Source organism: Brachyistius frenatus, unplaced genomic scaffold (assembly GCF_029030835.1).
Source record: "Brachyistius frenatus isolate BFR_SWC_R1_liver_20210118 unplaced genomic scaffold, ASM2903083v1 Contig_8, whole genome shotgun sequence".
NCBI classification, from domain to species: Eukaryota; Metazoa; Chordata; class Actinopteri; family Embiotocidae; genus Brachyistius; species Brachyistius frenatus.
In genome coordinates, this window is record NW_027210607.1 from 2,490,703 (window position 1) to 2,514,323 (window position 23,621).

Consider the following 23,621-nt stretch of genomic DNA (forward strand, 5'->3'; position numbering starts at 1 on the left):
CTTCCTCCCACTGTAACGTCTTACTCTGCTGTGACCTGAGACGCTTTACTCAGTGCACTTCTTTTAAAACATTTTTTACAACTCTTGCAGACAAATGTTGCTTTAAGCCGCTCTGATCTCATTCACCTTATTTTCACTCTCTAATTGCCTTGTTTTACTTTCCAATAAGAAAAAAAAAAGCTCGATCTCAGTCATGTTTCATATCTTACCTTTTCATCTACATAGGAACCCCAGACTAACCACAACTCTTTCCACTGGGTTAAGGGAAGTGAGGCGGCTCAGCCTCGTAACTGCAGTCTGAAAGTGCTGCTGAAAGTGACAAAGAGAGAAGAGAGAAACCGATAGTTTGATGTTTGCCTGAATTTGTATTCACAACTTGGGAAAATTCATGATACAAACTCAGTATGTTTTCATTCGTGTTCTCTCCTGAGGGCATGTACAGTTTATGCTTATTGGATCAGTTCAAATTCAAATGAAATTTAAATTTAAAAAAAAAAATTAAAAAAAATTATTGTACTTATTTGGGCAAAATTGTATCAAAAACAAGATTTTAAATTAGAGTTTGATTTAGTTTTCCATTGTTATTGCGCCACCTGCATTCGTGTTCCACGGGGAGGTGATTGAGCCTTTTGGCAAAATCCGATGCATTTACATCATATTGATGACAGTTAATGTGCGTTGTTGCTGGTAAACAATCAAAGTAAAGTAACTTGATTGGTACGAGGTCTGTCGATCAGTTAAAATCACTTCAGGTTCACCAAACAAACAGGCAGTCAACTCGCTGACAAGTGTTGGCTGTGGTTTGTGGCCCCTCTTTGAATCTGAATGTTAATTTCTCTGTGACTTAAAAGACATATTAATGTATGCATGCCATTAAATAGACTTCTTTGTGTGATGTAACTCAAACACAACACTCGGTGTGTGGCAGCTAATGACTCGACATGAACTAAAGAAAAAAGAACATGCTGTGGGAATCTGTGCTGATGTTAGCAAGTTAGGCTAAATACCTTCCACTTTCCAAGCGTGGATATTTCAAGCAGGCTCATCCTTGTCCTCGTTTGCGTCGGTGGCCCTGCAGCCCAAAGAGCATTTACCTCACAGATTAAGATAAAAAAAAACTGTTTCCACACATGTTTGAAAAATAGAACAAAAATGCATAAAGAGTCTACTTTATATTTCCTCACACAGACGGTGGGAAGAATTTCAATTTATGTCCACTTCAGAAATTCTACTCTGCGTCCAAAAGCTGGTACAACAAAGTCAAATGTGAAAGCACGTCTCTGTGTTCCTGTCTCACTGCTTCAGTCTCACTGCTTCTGTCTCTGTGTTCCTGTCTCTGTGTTCCTGTCTCAGTGTTACTGTCTCACTGCTTCTGTCTTATTGTTACTGTCTCACTGCTTCTGTCTCAGTGTTCCTGTCTCACTGCTTCTGTCTCAGTGTTCCTGTCTCAGCAATACAGCAAGTGAGACCAAACAGGAGCAGGATTCTGTCTTGGAAACACGTCACACACCTTTACAACACAAACCCACATTTCACGATGCAAAGCTTTGATCCGATAGGTGAGGGCCTCTCAGTGTTTAGAAGTTACTCAGGGGCATTTTATCTTCAGGAAGGGGTTGGACTCAGCAGATTTCTAGTCGTAGCTTGTTTTGAAAAAGCCCCTGAATGACCTGAACATTTATTTTCCAGGTATGACCTCAGTCCTGAGCTGTTAGCTTATTGGTGAAATAAATGTATGATTTCTGAATTCTTAGGGTTTAAATTCCTCGAGCTCTTTTAACTTTTGAGGCCTTTAATGTTGTAAATTGAAGTTTTTATGATTTTTGCATTTTTTTAAACATTACATTCATGATGTGGTGTTTTTTTTCTTTTCAATTGTTCCTCATATAAATAAAGGAACTCCTCATTGCAAATAAGTGAACAAACACAGGCATGTTGCAAATGTGGTACACCAGTGCTGCGTGATGAGTAGCTGTTTTTTTGTGTATTTATTGGCTGTTATTAGTTGCCTTTGTGCACATATTCAGTATGCAATCTAACTGAATCAGTCACCACTTTTTTTTTCTACTACAGCTTCCATTTTTTTCTGTGTAACAGCGGTTGGGAGTTGCCGGTAAAACTATATAAACCGAGTCAATAAATGACACCTCAAACACTGAATAGGAAAAACACACAATCTTATTTGCCATTCCTGGGAAGCTCTGGTTCATTGGTTGTGGCATAACATATTCCAGACTCACCCTAAACACACACACACACTCATATATATATACACACACACACACACACACACACACACATCAGCCTGTCGTCATTCAAGAAGGAATAGTGTTTGTCAAATGTTTAGATATTGTTGCAAAGACATAAAAAGTTATACTTCTAATCAGATAATTCATTGATTCATTACTCAACCTATTGAGATATTACATTTTGGAGTAATAATTTGCAAACTGCATCGCTGTATCTGTATTTTCTTGCAGTGCAGTGAAATGATTGCAGTCATGGATTGCTGCATGCTTGAGAAATAGATTTCCTCCCATAAACTGAATACATACCAAACAGATTAAATGTGATGCAGGACTAATAACCAAAAAGCGAATAATGATCTTTATGATTAGGTTTCCTGGTAACTGCCAAACAACCAAGTTCCATTAAATCTACTGAGAGCTGGAACACGATGTGACTTCCCTCATGACTTGTAACGGCACAAACCAAATGATGTTCTGAATACTGAAGGATTTTTAATCATTTTCCGTCTACATGTTCCTGATCACAGTCATCCCAGTCCAAGATTTAGATTTTACTACACATCTACACTAGGTGTCAAAGTCGACATTTGAATTCTTTTCACTTTTGTGGAAGGAACTATTAACAAAACAGTAATTCTACAGCCAGTGTTACTATTTTGTTTTCATTTTTAAAAGGATGATGTTACATATATATTGTACATATGTGTAAAAACAACTTCTCCGGGTTGGTATTTCCCATGGCAGCAGTTCACTAAACATCTGACAGCGGATGTTGCTCAGCCAGCTTCCGGCCAAAAGCTCTGTATAATCCAGTAATGCTTCAATAAGTCCTTATACTGTAAGAATGGTTATATAACTGTTAGGGATTTACGATCGATGCAATATATGAGCTGTTGGGTTGGAATGGGAGGGATGCTCTGCCTGTGATTGTTTGTGGGAGAGTTAAGATTAGGTGTAGGGTTAGGGGCATTTGACTGTCAGTGAAACAAACCAATCACAGCAGTGTAGAGTCTGCCAGCAGGGGTCCCTCTGGCAGATCCATTCTAGTGCTAAACCTTGCTGATATTAGCATCTTAACTCCCTCTGGATGATCCACTTTGCTCATGTTATTTCTACACTTTGAATTATGGCATGGAGTAATGTAGAGAGTGATGAAATCAGAAATGCTCAGGAGGTTTCCTCCTGGTAAAAGAGAGTTTTTCCTTCCCGCCTTGGCTCTCGTGGCAATTCTTGAATGGTTTCCTGTCTATAATATTGTAAAGTTCTGTTGTCAGTACCTTTCTATGTTAAGCGCCCTGAAATTACCCATTTTGTGATTTGGCACAATACAAATAAATTTAATTATTTTGAATAAACAAATCTGAATGGCTTCAGGCCTCATCTACCACCTTGTCTCTGAGGCTGATCTTTGAAACTGGTTCCTGATTTCCAGTTTTAGCAGTTTTTAATGTTCGTTGTCAGGCCAGTTAGTTGAAATATATTAAAAGGTTTTAAATCATGCTGAAAAAATGTCCCCTTGTTGGAGGCGGCACAGTGAGTTCCCTAAGTTTAAAAAAAAAAGTCAGATAAACATCTGTTCAGCTCTGCAAGGCTGCGAGCTCACCTGGCCTTTCCCTTCCTCGTAATTATTACTGTCACCGGCAGGCCAAAACATGTTGTCTGCCAGGTGATTCCAGCCTGCATGTTCTGTTTATAACTGACGTTATTGGATAAAGCGTGTGTGTGTGTGTGTGTGTGTGTGTGTGTGTGTGTGTGTGTGTGTGTGTGTGTGTGTGTGTGTGTGGGTAAAAGCATGTCCTGATTACGGCTGTTGAAGAATTCTGTTTGCATTGCGTAGTCGGCCTGTGTGCTTTAGAGGAAGGTATGGCATCCCGTCTGTGTGTGTGTGTGTGTGTGTGTGTGTGTGTGTGTGTGTGTGTGTGTGTGTGTGTGTGTGTGTGTGTGTGTGTGTGTGTGTGTGTGTGTGTGTGTGTGTGTGTGTGTGTGTAGGGGAAAAATGGGAAGGACAAGCATGCAGGGAGAGGGAGGTGTGCCCCTGTGTGAACCAGGCGGGCCTGTAGCTTCATGCCATCTCTGTGCTGCCGCTGCCGGCTGACGTCATGGAAAGAAGCATCCGACTCTGAACTCTGCGTGGCTGGGAACAACCAGCGGTGACGGCGAGAGTTGAACTACAATCAGCGCCTCTGCGCTCCCTCATCGCGACCCCCTCTGCACACACAATACACTCACTGTGGCTTCTGAGCCATCGGTTCACCTCTGAAAACCATATTTTTTTCATTGAAAAAAGTGAAAGTGATAAATAAAAGCACATTGTATTTTTAACTCAGTGGAGCGACATGACTTGGCAAGAATCTAACGTCTGTTTCACACAGGAAAACGTTGGTCTTGTACCTTATGAAGTGAATCAGCACTGTTGCTTCGATCACATAGGACCGTCTTGTTGTCAACTGAAAAAGACTGGAAACTAGTGTTGTTAATTCACTTATATTAATATCAATTAATCTGTGTTTAAAGTGGACAATCACCAAGCAACATGATCCCAATGCGCTTTACATTTACACGGAGCACATAGTCCAGAACGTACAGCAAGCAAATAAAGTAAGAAATAAGAAGACAACATCAGTGTCAACATAAAGAACACAACGCGGGATCAAGTTATGAAATCAGAATACCGTGTAAAACGCGTGCGTCGCTGCTCCAAGACGACTTCATGCATTCTACACTCAGTCAACTATTGCCGATTAACAAGCTTGCGAGGAAAGATCATTTTTTTCACGTCACAACTCATCACACCATATTTCCCCTTCAACATCCTGGAAAATACACAATAAAAGCTGTTGAACTGGCTGTTTTAGAGCTGCGACTACTGAGAGGCCATTGTGCTGCTAAAAGTAGCTTGTTGGGACCTGCTTGCCTTCTCTCGGTCTACATATCTCTGTTATATTGGAAGGTCTCGACCTTTCTGGGCCCTGAGATGACTGTTAAATGGTGGTTTGTAAATGGAGTTGAATTGAATCTTGGTATATGTCTTCGGTCGGTCATAGATGTTGTCTTATCAGTGCTTTCAGTGAGAAGCCCAGCAGAGCAAGTCTGCAGCCTGAGGGAATTCCTTCCAGGAAATACAACGGTTTTTTTTGGCACACCTTGTTTAAAGTTTAAAGAGTGCTCAAGTATTCTCCTTGTTCGATTTGCTTCTCATGTTTGTGATGTTAGAATGTGACTCAATTTGCAATGGTTTTTTTTCCCGTAACACTTTTTTTTTTTTTTTTTTTTATTTTTATACCGAACATGTCTGGAGCACTTTAGATGAACTCTGCAGTACTTTAGATGAACTCTGCAGTTAGTTCAGTGTGTTTGTCCAGTTGACAATAAATGTAAAATGCCTGAGAAATGTAGGTCTCTTATCTAAGAGAGAAGGAAGATTGTGATCTGAACCATTTGCAAGAATCTCCCTCTGAACACGGTTTTAAAGAAACATTGACACCTGGAAGCCAGTCTTACTTGCTTGCATGCGCACAAGTTTGTGCCGTCAGTCATTCACATTTTTCTTCAAGTGTAACTCACGTCACCACCGGAGATGGCAAATTACAGGAAGGAGCATAAAAAAATGTAAAGGGATTGTTATTTTCTCTGTCACTGCAAACAATATTTCAGTTGTTGGGATCCCAACTTAGCAGAACTGTGTTTAAAGGAACGAGCTGCGTGTGAACTCCTGAGACCTCGATTTAGCTCTTGGCTGAATTTTATTGGATCCAATAAAAGTAAGCAAAACCTCACTACTGTTACATGAGAGCTGTGACACACACAGTGACTACGGCCTTTTCAAAGACTTGGCTTCTCATCTTCTTACTTATCCAGTCCAATCAATTCCTTGTGTGAGGATCTCCCAGTCAAACCCATACGCAAAGCCGGGTCATTTGCCTGCCCTACATTTGTGCAGTATACTGAGGTAAATGGGATTCCGCCTTCCCTGCTGCGGTAGTATAAACACTGCTTTGCATTGCATCGCACTGAATTGAATAATCCCCCAGCCCATTTGCGTTGGAAAGTTCCCTGGACCATCACAGGCCAGTGACTGAGTCATGTCCCCACATCCATTCTTGTGATCTGTAACGAGAGACGCAGAGCGTTGAAGGTCATCAGATAGTTCATTGATTAGGTATTCAATTTAAAGACCAATATGTTATTATAACACGGCTCCTGAACCCCCAGAAGAAACCCCAGGTCTTCCTGACACACTGCGTTGGACGAACTGGTCTTTTGATTTAATCTCTAGATAGAAAATAACTGGATTAAGTCCAGATTACATCCTGAAGCCGGATATTTCTAATTTAAAGATGTTTGGAGTCAGAGTTGGACAGTAAAGCAAGCAGTCCTTGTTGTATGTCAGACCGTGAACTCCTCTCAACCTTCTGAATATTTCCCACCTCCAAACAGGAACCATGAAATTGGACTCAGGCTTTTCTGATTAGTTTTAATCAAAGGCCCTCTTTGTCAGTAATTACATCTGGTGCATAGTGCAGCTTTCGACCCAGACCCGTATCACGCCAAAGCATGTAGTACAAGTGTCAGTCCACTAGAGGGCATCGTGTCAGGGTCACATTTTGCTTTGCCTCAGTGTGAAAAGTACACGCATGTAAGACCAGGGTTAAAGAAGGAGGTCACGCCACTAAGGTCACTTGAAGAGGTAGAAAAGTGATAAAGTCAGAGTAGGGAAGGAGGTCCGGGGTGGGTGGGCAGTTTAAATTCAGGACTTTCACACAGGACACACAGGGTTTGAGTCTGTGAGAAAGTGGCTTTGATATCTTTTTTTCCAACCCAACAGAGTAGTTTCATCCTAAACCCAACCTTGTGTTTCTGTTGGCCAAACAGGAGGCCTCTTACTTTTCATCCCTTGGCGAGACAGAGGGGGACGTCAGTATCCTGCAGTGGATCGACAGGTGTATTAGACACTTTGACTGACGATGGAATTAACAAGTTAAGCACCGGTTTATATTGTTGGGCATAAGTGAGAAGTAAAAGTTGTGGGAACTCAAAAACATGAATTAAAATCCAATATAAAATATTTGTAGACGGGGGTCGTAGCTGCAGAGGATTTTCCTGCCACTGTCTGAATTTTGCTGCAGGCTGTCTTTGGTCGCCCATGTTTCCACCCAGTTGTTAGTGGACATGTCTCAGTGTCATCAGCTTGGATTGACGACCTGGACTTCCATCTCAGACAGCCCAAAATCAGATCCTTTACTCTTCAGCCGAATCTTCAACTCTTTTCATTACATTCATTTCAACTGTCACTCAGCGGTTACACTCAGGTTTACACTTCTTTCATTGCTTCCACTGCAACTGGATTCTCTACTTCTCCGAGGAAGAACTTTGTTTTATTGGTAACATGGCTGCTACTTCAGCGACAACTCCACCTGTTTCACTGTTTCAACCATTTCAAATGTTTCAACTGCAAACGCTTTCAGGTCATTTCATGAAGTTATTCTTGTTATTTTGTTTTATATGTCTTACAATACGCGTGTCACATGATCATTTCTCTATAAACCTCTACCGCAGTCAGAGGAGGAGTCTAGATGTATGTTGGGTTGTGAAGGCTCTGCACCTTTATAGCGCTTTATCACCTTAGCGGTCTCAAAGCGTTTTGCAGTTTGTCTCCCATTCACCCGCTCACGCACACGGTAAGCTCCATGGTGGGAACCGTGCTGCAATGCAAAGTGCTCGCCTGCCATCAGGAGCAACTTAGGGCTGAGTTTCTTGCCCAAAGACACTTTGCATGTGGGCAGGAAGAAGCTTATAATCAGTGGGCGGCCCGCTACACCATCTGAACCACAGCCGCCTTGTGAATGTGGAACGTAATGACTTTGACCGGACTTTACTTTTAGCGCAGCGCTTCCGTCTCTTGTACACTTTGACAAATATGTAATTTAGAAGGGAACCTCCCTGGAATTTAAATGCTGTCAGGAATCAGGTCACGGAGCGAAGACGAGAGAACACACCTCCATATCAAACACATCAGCGGCTCCCGTCCTCGTAGGTTGTAAAATGCTCCCATACGGCCGTGCTCTTGTTAGTGATGTCGGCGCGGCCAGACGGGACGGGCTGTCCACGCCACTGCCAGAGCAGCTGTCACCCTCCGAGGGTTGTTCGCCGAGGCCTCTTTTCTTGTTACGTATCATAAATTCATTTTTTCTTTTTTATAGCCGCAGTATTTGGCGTGTCAACATGTCGATCACTGCTCGACTTGAATGTCAGCAGAGTTCCCTGTTATCAGTGGATGTTTAATTGGATGCTGGTGGGACGTTTGCCTCTTTGCCAGAGTAAAGCAAGGTCGCTGGTTAATGCTGTTTGGTTCGGGGCTTACAGCGCTGGTGATCCGGCTAATGAAATTACCTCCTGGATTCTGTGTGTTTGCCAACTTAGACCTGAATTTACAGCCTGGAAAGATAAACAGAATTCAGTTAATGGACACAAGCATGTGCACGCCAGCCTACACACACACACACACACACACACACACACACACACCGCACGCACCCACACAACCCGTCACACTGGAGCCTGACATTAGTTTCATGCTCCTTGAGAGTGTGACCTTTTCCGCCGCGAGTTGATAGGTGCACTAATCTTTCCAAGTTTGAGCCGCCGTAGGTCGTCGCTCCCGGGTCATCGAGCTAAGTGACAAGCCATAGGTTGATGGAAAATCCATAGCGTTACTGCCATACATTACTTTTATTTGATTGGAGCTGTAGTGAGCATAATGCACCGCTGAGGTGGGGCGCTGGTGAAGTAGTGGCAGGGCTTCCTTCCTCCTCCCCCTCCCTCCCCCCGACACACACACTGACATCGATGTACGACCCCTGCCTGCCATCCATAGGCTCGACCCCGTGAGTGCTTGTGAGTGCTGTAAATCACTCTGCCGTATCGATTCTCCATTCGAAGTCAGCCACTCCGAGCACCTCTGACAGGGTGCTCACAAACACCTCACCGTGTGTAAGAGGGGACGTTCAAGGGAAGCAACAGAAGGTCATGTGACTCGGGGGGGCTACGGAAGGTGGATGTTACCACTTTATATATTATATATATGTATGTAGATATATATTATATAGCTGTAATATATATTATATAATATATATGTATATATATATAATATATGTACATATACATATATTATATATATAATATATATATATATATATATATATATATATATATATATATATATATTATATAATATAATATATTACAGATATATAATATCTCTCTCTCTCTCTCTCTCTCTCTCTCTCATATATATATATATATATATATATATATATATATATATATATATATATATATATAAACAGCTGAATATATATATATATGAAGACCAATTTGTGTTAAAGCTCACTGGCGTCTTCTCGTATTTGCTGGAGTCGTGCCGTGTGGGGTGTCAGCACTAATGGTGACGTGTGAGCATCTGTCACACCCCGCTGTACACACACACACACACACACACACACACACACACACACACACACACACACACACACACACACACACACACACACACACACACACACACACACACACACACACACACACACACACACACACACACAGCTGCGGGCACATGCCCGGTTGTGGATGAAGAGGGTCCGACGTTATGCTTGTGGAACAAGCTCACTAAGTGCCTTCTGCCTACATTAGCGAGCCACTTTGTCTCGTGTAAATATAGTAACGTGTCACAGAGTTGACTCGGAGAGAATTGTGGAGGCCCAGGTGCCAAACTCATATAGGTTATTTCTTTTTTGCTTGGCTGAATAATTCAGTTGGTTTTCTTTTATTAGGACTAGATAGTCGCACTGCAGCGTTCCCTCCTTCTAACCTGTGTCTTCTTCTCTCCTTCATTACAGACAGTACAGTCACATAAGCCTCACTTCTTGGCAGTGCACTGTCAAGAGGTGGGAGGGAAAAACTACGAGGCCTCCATGTCACACGTGGATAGTTTTGTGAAGTAAGTATTCAGCTGTTAATTTGCTCTAATTGTTTTGACCATAGTGTTAATAGAAAAGCAGTTGCTCTGATGAGGGAACACCCATTTAATGGGTTTATTTATGGATGAAAGGAGTCTTCTGTTTGAAAGTGAGCGGAGTACTCCCCCCACTGGCCGCATCACAGTTGTACGTCAATACAGTGAAAAAAATAAATATGCCTTATAGTGCAGAAGTTTGTATATCGTGTGTACAGTATATTAACTTTGTTGGATTAGTCTTTTTGGACTTGATTGACACCACCGGTGTTTGTTATGTCCACCAGAGAGCTGTTGTCCAGTGATGTCATGAAGGAGTACAGCAGAGCCCGCGTCTACCTCGATGAGAACTACAAATCCCAGGAGCATTTCACAGTAAGTGTAGTTTCATTTTCACATTCTTTGTGGATGAACGCACAAAACTCTTTGAATTTAGAAGCTTAGTTTTAAGCTTACGTGTGTTGAGTTCCGGATGAATAACTGATTCGACAGTGATTCGATTTGATCCCGTTTGAGTTTTCAAGTTGTTGATTTGATTCATGGTTGACTCATTGGTATTATTTCTTGAAACAGAAATCAGAATTATGTATTAGTAATTATTGTATTATTATTATGGATTACATGCATATAATCAGACACTAAAAGTAACATGAAACTGACGAAACACTGAAGACCTCAGACTAGCTGATATCAAGTGGTTTCGTCAGTCTGAAAGTATTCTACATGAAACAAACTTCAAATTACAAGTGAAGAAATTTAGTAATTTCTTTCAATTTAAAATTTAGTTGTATTATCTTGACGCTTGTTGACCGCACAACGCTCTCATTTCTGGTGAAACCAGTAGTAAGAGTACCAGTTTCATAAATCATTTGCACTTTTGCAGTTTTGATGGACACCCGTTTCACCGGATTTGAAATCTGTCACTTCCAAGGAAATACGTCAGATGTCATTTTGTGATTACAGCTCTTAAATTAGGACACTTTTGTGGTATTTTAGTCTGTGGCTCTAAATGAAATGTACTTCTTATTTTCTGTAGATTGAACATAGAATTCAGAACTATCAAGGTGCATGCGTGTCAGGTGTAAAGGTCACAGTACGGGAGAGTCTGTGAAAAACATCAGCCACTGTCGGATGGTTTGTAATGAGTGTGAATCATCGGGTGACACAGATGACAAATGTGACACCATTTTAAACTGAACTTACTCGCCACTGTTTGTTGATGCAAATAATAGTAACGATCTTTAATGGGGTATTGACATTGTGCTGTGCAAAGACATTATTGTATGAAGCACACTTAAAACAGAAAACCTCTGTAGTGCTGTCCGCAGCGTTCAATCTGTATGCAGTGGAAGCAGATGGCCACAAGGTGGCAGTAGATCTTTGGAAATGAGTTTGTGTTGTCAGAGCTGAGGTTAAAACTTGTGAACTGTTTTGGGACTGTTTTCATTATTGATGATCAGGATTCATTAGCAAATCATGGATTCCTAAACATAGGATTATAATTTCTTTTATTTAACAAAAGTAAATTCAAATAGACAAATAGTGAGGAGGACATTTGTCTAGTTTTGTAAACGATTCTTAAAGTGTGATGACAGAGAATCAAGTGGAAGATGCACCAATAAAAAAAACCCTGAAAAATAGAATAGACATCTAAGAATATTATCTGGACTATTATCTATGATATTAGAACTCCTGGTGAACTCCCCTTTCATTTCACGTCCTGTTGCTGAACAGCTGTTTTCTATACGGCCTCTTGGTGGCGTCAAAAGCTCAAACCTGAACACTGGCAGCCGAGGATCAGAGTCCTGTTCTCTCGATCCATGCTGTGGATTACAGGGAAACATGGTTTTAAATGTAGTTTTATGTCCGCTACTCAATAAACAGAGCACAGGTACATCAGATAATCATCTGCACATTCCCAGGAGGTTATGAGGAAGGACTGCAGGATGACACATACGGACTGCAGTTTGTCTGTGAGCACTGACTTGTGTCTGTCTCGGTTCTCCTCCTTGTTTTTTCGGCGTTATCAGCACGCTACACTGCACTTCCACAAACGCTCATAAATCACAACGGGCCGCTCAGTCACATTTGCTCTTTTCAAAAAAATATTACAAACATTGGCCTTTTGAAAATATAATTATGTGCCGTTTCATATAAGCGCGGCTAATATCCCGGCATTACGAGCTGTTTATTTAATGGAGTTTGTCTATAGATTAACCTTTTTCATTTTGTTGTATTTTCATTTCCATCAAACAGAGATGGCAGTTTGCGCTCGTCTCTGTGAATCAGTCAGAAAGAGAAACATCTGATGTGCTTTCTATGATGTTGATATTGAAATCCTGGCAACAGTAAATATGAATAGACTCTCCAGTCTTTCTCACACAGGGCTTGCCATTTAGCTTTGATGACATCACCCATATTTGTTTTCTCAATCTTCGATTTTCTTCTCCCCCCTGTGCTCCGGGGATAATTGTTTGTTGTCTGCTCCGCCTGTCAATTTTCAGATAATGGAAGTGGGGACACTTTCTTTTCTGCTTCCATAGATTCCCACTTTGTTTGAGTGTGTGTTGTTGTGTTTTTGTATCTATGTGATAAGTGTATGTTTTGGATGAGGTGCGTAGTCTCACAGCAGGTGGATGGTAAAGGCCGCTGAGATTGTTGACATGCCTGCGCAGTGTGAGAGCGTGTTTGAACTGCATTTCTGTGTCTTCTGAAGACGGCCGTGTATTTGATAAATACGCGAAGCTCTGTTGCGAGACGGTCGATTTATCTTCGCACAAAAGTCGATATATCGCAAACTTCATAATCAGTCTAATGCTCGTGTCCAAAATTCACATGATAGAAGACGTCATGTTAGCGTTCCATCTGTTAGTAGAACAAAATAAGCAATCTGAATATATACTTTTTGGTTTGGGGCATTTTAACAAGTGTCTTTTTAAAAAATATATATTTTCTGACACTGTGGAGTAAATGGTTCATCAGTTAATTAAGTAAATCATCAGCAGATGATTTAGTAATGCAATTGACTAAAACATTTAAAGAAATGTTAAAATCTAAAAATGTCTATTTAACTGGTGTCTTTAAATTTGCATTATTTAAAATACTGTAAGCATACATCTTATCCCATTCAAGCTTTTTAAAGTTTAAAATTAGTCTCAAAATTGACCTAAAAAAACCCCTCTCTTACTATTTTTTTCAAAAATAAAAAATCTTTTATAAAACCAGCTAAAATCCAAACTCCTGATTTTCAACCACGAATGTGGCGTCTTGAGGAAGCTGTGACCTTGTTTGCATCTTAATTTCTCAAACCGTAATCTTGCTGCCAAAATGCTACATGTAACACCTCGACGTCAGATGTGAACAATGAGAAGTCGTGTGGAGCCGGAGCTCCTCCTCTCCTCCCAGAGGAAGGCGGCAGTGACGGAGGAAGAGCTTGACTGACACGTTCCTCCCTCACGGCTGAGTGCCGGCCTGGTGTTTTACAGCCCTGTTAAGGTATACAGCAGGTAAAATGTCAATTAGGAAGGCCCGCCCTGATAACTCAACTCCCAATCCACTTGTTCTTGGCCATTAATATTTATCGTGGGCCTGGCCCTGGAGCTGCAGCCCGTGTCATCTGGAGTGATGTGCGCTAATGTTACTGCTTCCTGACGCACACTTGGACTCCGCCGTCATGTGCGGCTTAGCAGAAACCGCCCCGGCAAATCCGCATGCACAAACACAGACCTCTACCACTGTCACACTGGCTAATCAAGCCGTCCACATCCACAGACAGTGACACACAGCGGCTCACGGCGCCTTCCTCAGCCCTCAGTTGTTCCAGGGCATTTTAATGGGAAATTAAAGGCATCTCTCATGTCTGTGGTCTGCAGGACAGGAAGGAGAGCAGCGACGGAGGATAAATCAGCCTCTGTGGCTTGACAGGATACCGTCTGCTTTTACCCTGTGGTTGTGTGTATGTGTATTCATGCACGTGTGTGTGTGCGTACTTGGCAACTGTTTTCACCTTTGGATGCAGTGTTGAAGTGTTAAAAGTAGTTAGTCCTCGATTCAAGAACGCTGTACTGGGAGCTGTAACTGTGATACTCAGCAGTCCAGTGTATTACATTTCATTACATTTCATTTAGCTGACGCTTTTATCCAAAGCGACTTACAATAAGTGCATTTCAACCATGAGGGTACGAAACCCAGAACAACAAGAATCAAGAAAATACAATTTCTTCAAGAAAGCCAAACTACAAAGTGCTAGAAGTAAGTGCCATTTTAAGCGCTACTAAAGTTCTACTGTTCAAGGTTAGTATTAGTTTAATGTAAAATAAGTCGCATCGTAAAACCATAAAGTCTGTGTCTTTTCGCAAGTAAATTCACAGTCAGCTCTTCCGAGAAGGACAAGATGATATACTGTGAAAGTCTTTGGTCAAACACCCCCCGTTATTCATATGGAATCAGATTTGATATAAATTGAATATTAAGTGCTTTGCTGGAGAAATAAACAGCGACAGCAACAAAATAAAAGGAAAACAGTGAAAACGCTGAGAACTATATAATGCAAATGATAGGACACTCTTTATTGTGAACTGGGAGCATTTCTTCTCTCTTTCTGCCATTTAAGTACAATTCACTTAAAGTTTCATGATATAACTGATATTTTAAACGATACATTTATAACTCCTTCGGGTGCTTGTTGTAGTTTGTGGTTGGTATGCATCATATTTCCATGTAGAATGGGACAAATGTTTGGCATGACAGAAATAAAAACAAAGCAACATGAACACCGAATGCAGTCACACCACATTTGCAGTAAAGCTGTCAGGCAGTCGCTCCGAGACGAAAAGACAAATGTAGAAGTGCATTATAATAAAACGGAACAGAAAAAAAAACCAGAACAGACTCAAGTCTACCACCAAGTCAACTCCTCTTTAAAAAAAAAAGAGTTGATTAAAGGATTCATTGCATGAGCTAAATGCCCAGTTTCCTTTGCCTTTTCTTGCCGAGGTTGCGTCCTGATTCCAGGTCAGTAAACCGGCCCTCACTCCGCTCCAGAGGTGAACGTTTAATTCTTCAGCGGGCAGTGTGCTGTAATGCAATCATCGGTACCGCCGTGCTCGGCCAGGAATTTATGAACACTTAGTGTCCCTCTGGGCTGACGGGGCCTCGGTGTGAGTGTGTTTACGGTTTTACCCCGAAATGCACTTGCATTACCCCCCCCCCCTCACCACACACACGCACACACACACACACACACACACACACACACACACACACACACACACACACACACACACACACACACACACACACACACACACACACACACACACACACACTACCCCTTTATTTTTAAACAGCATCCTTTATCACCCTCTGCTCTGCCGTTTTATGATGGAACAAAAGGCGGTTGCATATAGAAATTATACACTTCTGTTGGGTTTTACACACATAGAGGTTAACTAGCAGCAGCATCCCTCCTCCTTCCCCTCCCCTCCCCCTCCCCATCCTCCCCCTCCGCCTAGCAGCCCCGTGTTTAAAAAGACCGCAGCAGGCACATAAGCAGCTTAAAATATTGCAAACTAAATCTAAGAGAGCTCTTATTTCAATATGGTGAGAAGTACGCCACCGACTCAGGCCACTTGAATGGAGTAGATGTCAGCTGGGTAATATCGCCAGGCCATAACTCTCTGGGGCCATCAGTCATGCTCTCAGGGCAGACATAAGTGCACACACACACACACACACACACACACACACACACACACACACACACACACACACACACACACACACACACACACACACACACACACACACACACACACACACACACACACACACACACACACACACACACACACACAGAGTGACGAATCCAGATAAACACATACGCTAGCATGAACGAAGAAGAAAAAAAAAAAAAAACACACACACACACTCTCTGGACATGTGTTGAGCGACAATCAATGAATCTGCCATCAGGGGTGAGTTATGAGGCGGCGAGAGTGGGCATTCCCACTGTGAAAATATTTAGACTGGAAATGTAGATATAATTAATGAATTGTGTAAAGAGCTGGAGAAATTGATGTATTTATAACAAGGAGTCAAATCTGGACAACTGAGCCTTTTGCCCTCTCTGGATGATCACTGCATGGGCTGCTGTCACGCGTGCAAACGCACACACGGTTCTTCTCATAAACAGTACTCTGATAAAGTGTCCACCTGTGTGCATGCGTGTGTGTGTGTGTGTGTGTGTGTGTGTGTGTGTGGACGGGACGTAGCCGAGGAGAGTAAATCAGCTGCGTTAGAAGAGGTGTTGTTGTCCCGCGGTGGAGGGTGGGATGTCGCGGTGCGTCTCCGGCCTCGGATAATGATGTGATTCCAGCATGAGGCGGGCCGGGTGTACCTCGCCACCGTCCATTATGATGTGTGTGCCCCCCTCCCCCACCACCACCCCCCAATCCCACTCCAGCCACCGAGGGGGCAGAGTGAAGGTGAGCCTGTCATATCGATCTTTTTAGTACTAAAATATGAGCCACTTTACTCTGCTCCCCGGCGCAGTGATGTGAAAAATAATAACTCGGACCCAAATTAAAAATATTGATCGCTTGGAAGGTGTTGAGAGCAAATAAACACCCTCTGAAGGATTTTTATCCACACACACACACACACACACACACACACACACACACACACACACACACACACACACACACACACACACACACACACACACACACACACACACACACACACACACACACACACATCCCGCCTTTGCCCTCCTCCCTCCTCCATCTTGTCCCGGCCTGCCAAGAGAAAAAGGGGCCAGGTCAGGGATGGTGGCTAGCTGAACTGTAAAAAAACAAAAAAAACCACCATCTTGTTTCTCAGTCGTCTCCATAATGCACCGGACTCTTTATTGTTCCCGGACACAAATCAACAAGCAACCATCTTTTCAGTTACTCTCCAATGCTGATTGATTGAGTTTTGACTCCATAATTTGGCATTAGCTCGGCTCTATTCAGGTACCCCCCCCCCCAACACACACACACACACACACACACACACACACACACACACACACACACACACACACACACACACACACACACACACACACACACACACACACACACACACACACACACACACACACACACACACACACCCTAGCCATACATTTTTTTGCACATCCAAGCTTTGACTCTTCTTTTTTTATTCCTTCCCACCGTAACAGATGAGCTGACACGGGGCCATCAAACGGGTGGGAAAACAATTGCCACAAGGTTAATTTTATTGCCTGCTCCATGCATTTGTGAGCAGGCGGGAGGTGTCCTCTGCCTGGGGTCCTGATGAATGGCCGCGCCGCGCGGGGCGGGAATGAAAATGAGAGGCGAGAGGCCAAGCGCGAGGCGGGAGCCGGAGTCCCGCCGCTCCCACCTGAAATTGAAATTTTTTCTGACATGCTCAAAATTGGCATTCTGATATATAAGAGAGGCGATGTTCCATTTAGTCTGATGATGAAAGCCGTCGTGTGTCCCAGTCAATTGCATTTTACGACACCCACTTTACCGCGTACACTCCGGGAAGGTTAATATCCGCGCGCCCTAAGTGGCGGATGTCAGATCGTCCAGAGTCTGTAGGAAAAATAAACTACTTAGTGTGTCTAAATGCTGTCGTAATACTTGGCCGACCCGGTCGCGGCTCTATTGATTGTCCACAAGGACGTTTGTTCTGTTTTTGGGGGCCAAGTCGGGATGAATAGATATTTGATGGAGCGTGGAGAGCGGGGCCGCACCGGTATCTGCATCTCGGTGCCGCGTCGGTGGGGATGAGAGCCGGAGCCGGAGCGCTGGGAGGCATCACATGCTGCCTGTTGACATCAGTGAGAGGGAGCGGGGCCGGAGCTGGCGATATCTCCTCTTCCCCACTTGAGCCGGGTCCTCGCGCTGAAAGCTCACTTCTGTCTGCTGGCTTCAGGCCCTCACACTGTTTGTGTGTGTGTGTGTGTGTGTGAGTGTGTGTGTGTGTGTGCGTGTGTGTGTCCGTGTGAAACACACATGTCTTGCGCAGCCTTGCTAATATAGGGCTATCTCTCTGCAGCACTTTGCCCGCACATATCGATTCTTCCTCCGCTGTAGCTGCTTCATTTGCATAGCCCAGTTGACCCGGGCAGTCAGTGGCCATTATATTCCCATTAGCTAATCTCTCAGCTTTGATTTCCATAATCCTCTGTCTATTGAGAGCCCTCACAGCCCCTCTCAGAGGAGCAAAAAGACCCCCACCCATCCTACGCGCTTCACTCCTTCAAAAAAATCTGCACAGTAACATGCACCTTACACCCAAGAGTGCATATGTATGTTTAACATAATCACTGCAACGATGCTCTATTATTCTGTATTATTGAGCCGTATTGATATTTATTGACAGTGACAGAAGTGTTCAGATCTACTTAGATGAAAGTAGCAATACCTGAGTGAAAGAAATAACCCTGCACGGAAAGTGGTGTTACATCATTTTATATTGTATATTTTGGTTAATATCAATGGCGGTTTCATGGAAACTGTTTTAGTATTGTGGCTGGTCAATGTGGAGCTAATCTAAAATGCTCTGCACACCATAGGGTGGTTTAAGCTATGGTTTAATTGGCGTTGTAGCCTGTTTTATGAGGTCATCATATGTTTTATATAAAATCTGAGTCTGCCAAGTAAACAAGTGACTGTTAAAATGTCCAATATTTCTGTCAGAAATGTAGCGCAGTAGATGCAGTGATCCTTTCCACCTCTGTTTATCAACGCGGAAGATTATTTGTATTTGTTAATTCATAGTTGCAGTTGCCTCATAGACATTTTTTGTATTTTGTATTTTTTTTTAAATTGTTGACACAGCTGGATCCGCTGTGTTGAAGGTGAGTGTTGGAGTGTCAGGTTTGAATGGTAAAAGGAGTCAGCAGACTGAATTTGACTTTTAGCTTGTTTTCCTCTTGTTTTATAATCTTCACACTGCAGCTCAGTAAGGAAACGCTGTCCAGAGAAAGAGAAAGAGGGAATGTCCAACGCTGTATACTGTCAAGGTGTGTAATACACCTGTCAGTCCACTACAGGATACCGTATCAGTGTCAACATTTTAATCGCCAAGACATTAGAAGTTTAGTGAACAAAAAACACCTGGTTAAGTTTAGGAAAATATTTCTTTAAAGATGTTTAGCAGTTAAAAATGGAAGTCCTGGAAGAAGTAGGAGATTCAGTTGAAGTGGAAGCAATTACTAAAGTGTAAACTTGAGTATAAAAGTGACATTTGAAATAAATGTGATAAAAGGAGTTGAAGGTTTGGCTGAAGAGTGAAGGATACTCAGGTTTTTTTGGCCGTCTGAGATAGAGGTCAAGAGAGAAACGTGGTGAAATCTGAGGTTGTCAATCCACAATAGATAGATAGATAGATAGATAGATAGATACTATATTAATCCCTCAAGGGAATTTTTGAATAGTCCTACATCACACTGTGAGACACGTCCACTAACAGCTGGTTCAAAACTCTAATTTAGACTCATGTCCAGTATGGGCAGGAGACATGAAAACCAGGACCATAACTCTCTCAATGTACTAATGAGTATTTTATTAACATAAATAAGGACAAAGTGTGAACCTATCTGTTCAAACGTTTTCTCGAACAGATATAATACATCAGATGAGCGATTATTAAACTATAGTCTCATCTGTGATTGTACTGAACGCTGCTCTCTATGTGGGACGCACTGTTGCGTCATGGCTCTTAAATCAGGCCTGTTAGACCATCCAACTTCTTAATTATTACCTAACAGTTACCTGACTTTTGAGAGCAGCAACATCCAGATACATAACGTGTGCTGAACCTTTCAACAGGCTGTGTGTTTGGAGACTGAAAACCCACTAATGCAATCACTAAGGCTTGCCAATAGGTTGCAGTGGGGCTGATCAGCTATCTACAGCTTACACACTCACCTCCCACATATCCATCCCAGGAGCCTCCACTCATCCCCTCCTGGAAGAAGCATCCCGTTTGCCGGGCCAAATTGACCTTAATCACCCTCAGTGGAGTTCTCCTGGAGCGATCGCTGAGATTGATCAAAGAGGACCCACCACCTACCGCCCACACTCCACCCCTGACACACTCCCCTCCCCCCACCCCACACCCCCGCTCTCCAAACGAGCTGATAATTAATAAGGGCTGGCTCTGCAAACACCAGTCAACAGACAGCATGATGGATCGGACAGCTTGGATGCAAACCGATTCGTTGCCAAGCTTTTCTCCGGCCCCTCTGAAAGGCCCCTGGACGTCCGCTGCTCTGCGTGATCAGCGATGCATAGTAGCACCCACCCTGCTAATTAAATACCCGCAGGTTGGCCTTGTTTTTCAGTGGGGATGCTTTCTATCTGTTCACTATTGGCATGTATTTAATAATTCATGGGGCTGCGTCACTGAGGACAGGGCCTCGGGGTGTGTGCTGTACTCCTGCAGACTTTGTGACAAAGTCAGCTAAGATTTCAAGAGGTTTAATAAAGTTCATAATTCATTTCACTCCACGTTTCACTTCATTCAGGGAAAAATTAACTTGAAACTTTCAGTATTTGCCTCGCGATGGTTGATTGTGCTTCTGAAGCTACACCTCCATCCTAAATGCCGATCATGTCGGATAAAGACGGCGCACATTAATAATGATTAGCACTCGGACAGTTCTTATCATTCATCTGAAGCGATCACACCACTGTGGGACATTTGCTGCGGAGCTGCCAAATAACTGCAGCTTCGGGCGATTTCCTCTAACTGTCCAGGTGGTGCAACAACAGCGACAGAATCTTTCTGACTTTGAGGCGGCTGTTTGCTGTTTTTGGCTGAAGGATGACTGGTTCATGCCCCCTGTGCTTTAATGGCTTCCTTTTAATTCCTCTTGTTTCGTCAACACGTGACTTGTTAGCCGCTAATCGCGAGATAAGGGCATTTTCAGTGGAGGGAAATGCCGCTCGTCGCTTCATTAGAGTGTCTTCATAGGTTGGAACTGGTCGTCGGCAGTGATGCTTTGTGGGTTTCCTTCTCATTTGGAAGAGGTGCATGAGGAAAACCAGGATGCAGAAGGTGGAAAGTGCAGCCCTGATTCCTAATGATGTTAGGTCCCGTCTGGGTCGCGGTAGGAAGTGCGGTGGTCGGGGCCCGTTGTGGCCCCTTACCGCTCTGATTGGGTGTAATTGGCGAATCTGGTCTTGAGAGGAGCGGAGGGTCGGCAGCTACGGGCTGTGAGCCTGTCATAATAACAACCAACAATGTGATCATTTCATTTCCTTTTCACTTACACATCACCTCACTTCACATGAGACGGGATACACACACACACACACGTGCACGCAAACACGCAGGGACAAGGTTAACGTTGGGTCCCATTTATTTCACTCCAACAATGACTCTAAATAGCCTTTCAAAAGCAGAGTGAGGAGGGAGACAAAAATAATCGAATCACACAATTACTGCTGGGCTTCATTCTATAGTTAAGTGCATTTTTATTGTGTAACGTTTCTTTTTTTCCCCTGCACCCTCTCCCACCCCCTCCCACCCGCTCTATTTTTCCTGCCTCCCCCGGCAAAGCGTTCTCTCCCTGCCACTTCTCATCTAATATGGCCATAATTGGGTTTGCTTGTACAAATCAGATTTTAGCAATTGGGTTATCCTCCTCTGAAATTGGAGAGGTCTCTGGGCCGGCATGGGTGGAGAGTTAATCTGCTTTTGTTAAGCCCTCCTTTTGGTGGCCGCGGCGGCAACGCTGGGCCGCGCCAGTTTAAGCGTTTTACCTGTCACTGTGGACACGGCTCATAATTTAGCCCTCTCTTTCCAAAAAAAACCTCCCCCACACACACATATATACCCACGCACACTCTCTCTCTCACGCACACACACACATCCTTCCACCCTCTGCTTCTCCTCAGGCAAATAATGACATTTGAATCGAGCATTAACAGGCTTAATTACTTTAAAATTGTCATTTTAATTTACACTGATATAGTATCGATCACACAAGCAGAGATTAAGGCCCTCAGTGGAGCGGTTGATGTGGAATTAAACAGGGCCGGGTCCTCCTGGGGCCCGCCTGGCCTGTCCTGCCACAGCCAGAAGAGGAATGACATCCTCCCCCTAATGAACTGGCAGCATGCGCAGACATGAATTTCAGGCCCCGCTGGAGAAGGAGGGAAATAATGGGGTTTGGGGAGCCATGGCGGGTTATTCATTCACTGCCATGCACCAATTCTCCTGTGATTCATCCCCAGGCCCCCCCAGACCCCCACTGCCTGTTTGCCTGCCACATTCAGCCCGCCTGACCTTTCTCCTGCCTAAGTGTATATATATATCCCCTCCCTCCTCTGGGATCACCTTGCCCCCCCACACCAGGTATCATGTACAGAAGAAGGGAGGAGCACGGGGGTGGTGGGGGGTGGGGGGGGGGGCGAGGCACCTGCAGCGAGCCCCCCAGCGTCTAATCCAAACATCCCCCACAGCGGTGGAAGTGCCGCTCCGTGATTCTCCCTCTCATCCCGGCTGCGTCTGAAGGAGACGACACTTTCCTGGGGAATTGATCTCCTCGCTCGAGCCCGGTGTCACGCACAGCTGGTTAATATCAGGGGGGGAAATCGTTACATTAAATCCAAGCAATTTCTCCTCAGTTTGAAGAAAGCCGGCGGCTCCTCCGGTGTAAGCACTGCGTTGTCTGGTAATTAAAGCAGTAGGAACAACCTCTTGACACCTGTCTCCGATGAACACACTCAAACAATCACATACCACACGAGAGCTTTTAATGACTGGCTCTTAGGGTGAGGGGCCCGGTCCGAAGAAAGAGAAAGAAATAGTATTTTGATGCGTTAGCTGTGCCTGAAATGAAATATTTCCACTGAAAGTTTGTGGACATTTCTTTTGATCTCTTAATTCCTGCTTTCTACATGGTGTTTAAATTCATGAGACAGTGGTCGCACCGGTGAGAGTTAAGAATTCTCCTTTTTGGATGAATGGTGCAACGGTACAGCCCACTATCATGGCAAAGCGTGTAATACACCCGCCAGTCCACTAGAGGACAGCGTGTCGATGTTGTGCTTTTGCCTCGCGAAAAGCAAACGATTTCTTTAAAGAAATTCATGTCTCTTTCTTGCGGTACGCAACACTGGTTTGTTTGGTGAAACTGGGCCGTTGTATTTATCCAACCTGCCTCCCATAAGTGCGTGAGTGTCAAGACTCCACTTTTCACTCATCAGTGAATAGTGGAGTCTTGTCATTCTCGTTTATAAAATCAAATGTTATTATTGTTGTCAGTTGTCTTTGCTGTTTCTACAGACTGGAAACTCTGTTCGCTT

General features: G+C 43.5%; 1 protein-coding gene across 2 annotated transcripts in view; it reads left to right on the top strand.

Moving 5' to 3' along the window:
* LOC138615964 (inositol polyphosphate-5-phosphatase A) overlaps positions 1-23,621 on the top strand; it is a 143,695-nt gene that overhangs the window by 39,855 nt on the left and 80,219 nt on the right. For both annotated transcript variants that reach the window (XM_069689875.1, XM_069689874.1), the window contains exons 3-4: positions 10,145-10,245; positions 10,548-10,635. In XM_069689875.1, the coding sequence (XP_069545976.1) occupies positions 10,145-10,245; positions 10,548-10,635 (189 nt within the window). The remainder of the gene's footprint in view (positions 1-10,144; positions 10,246-10,547; positions 10,636-23,621) is intronic.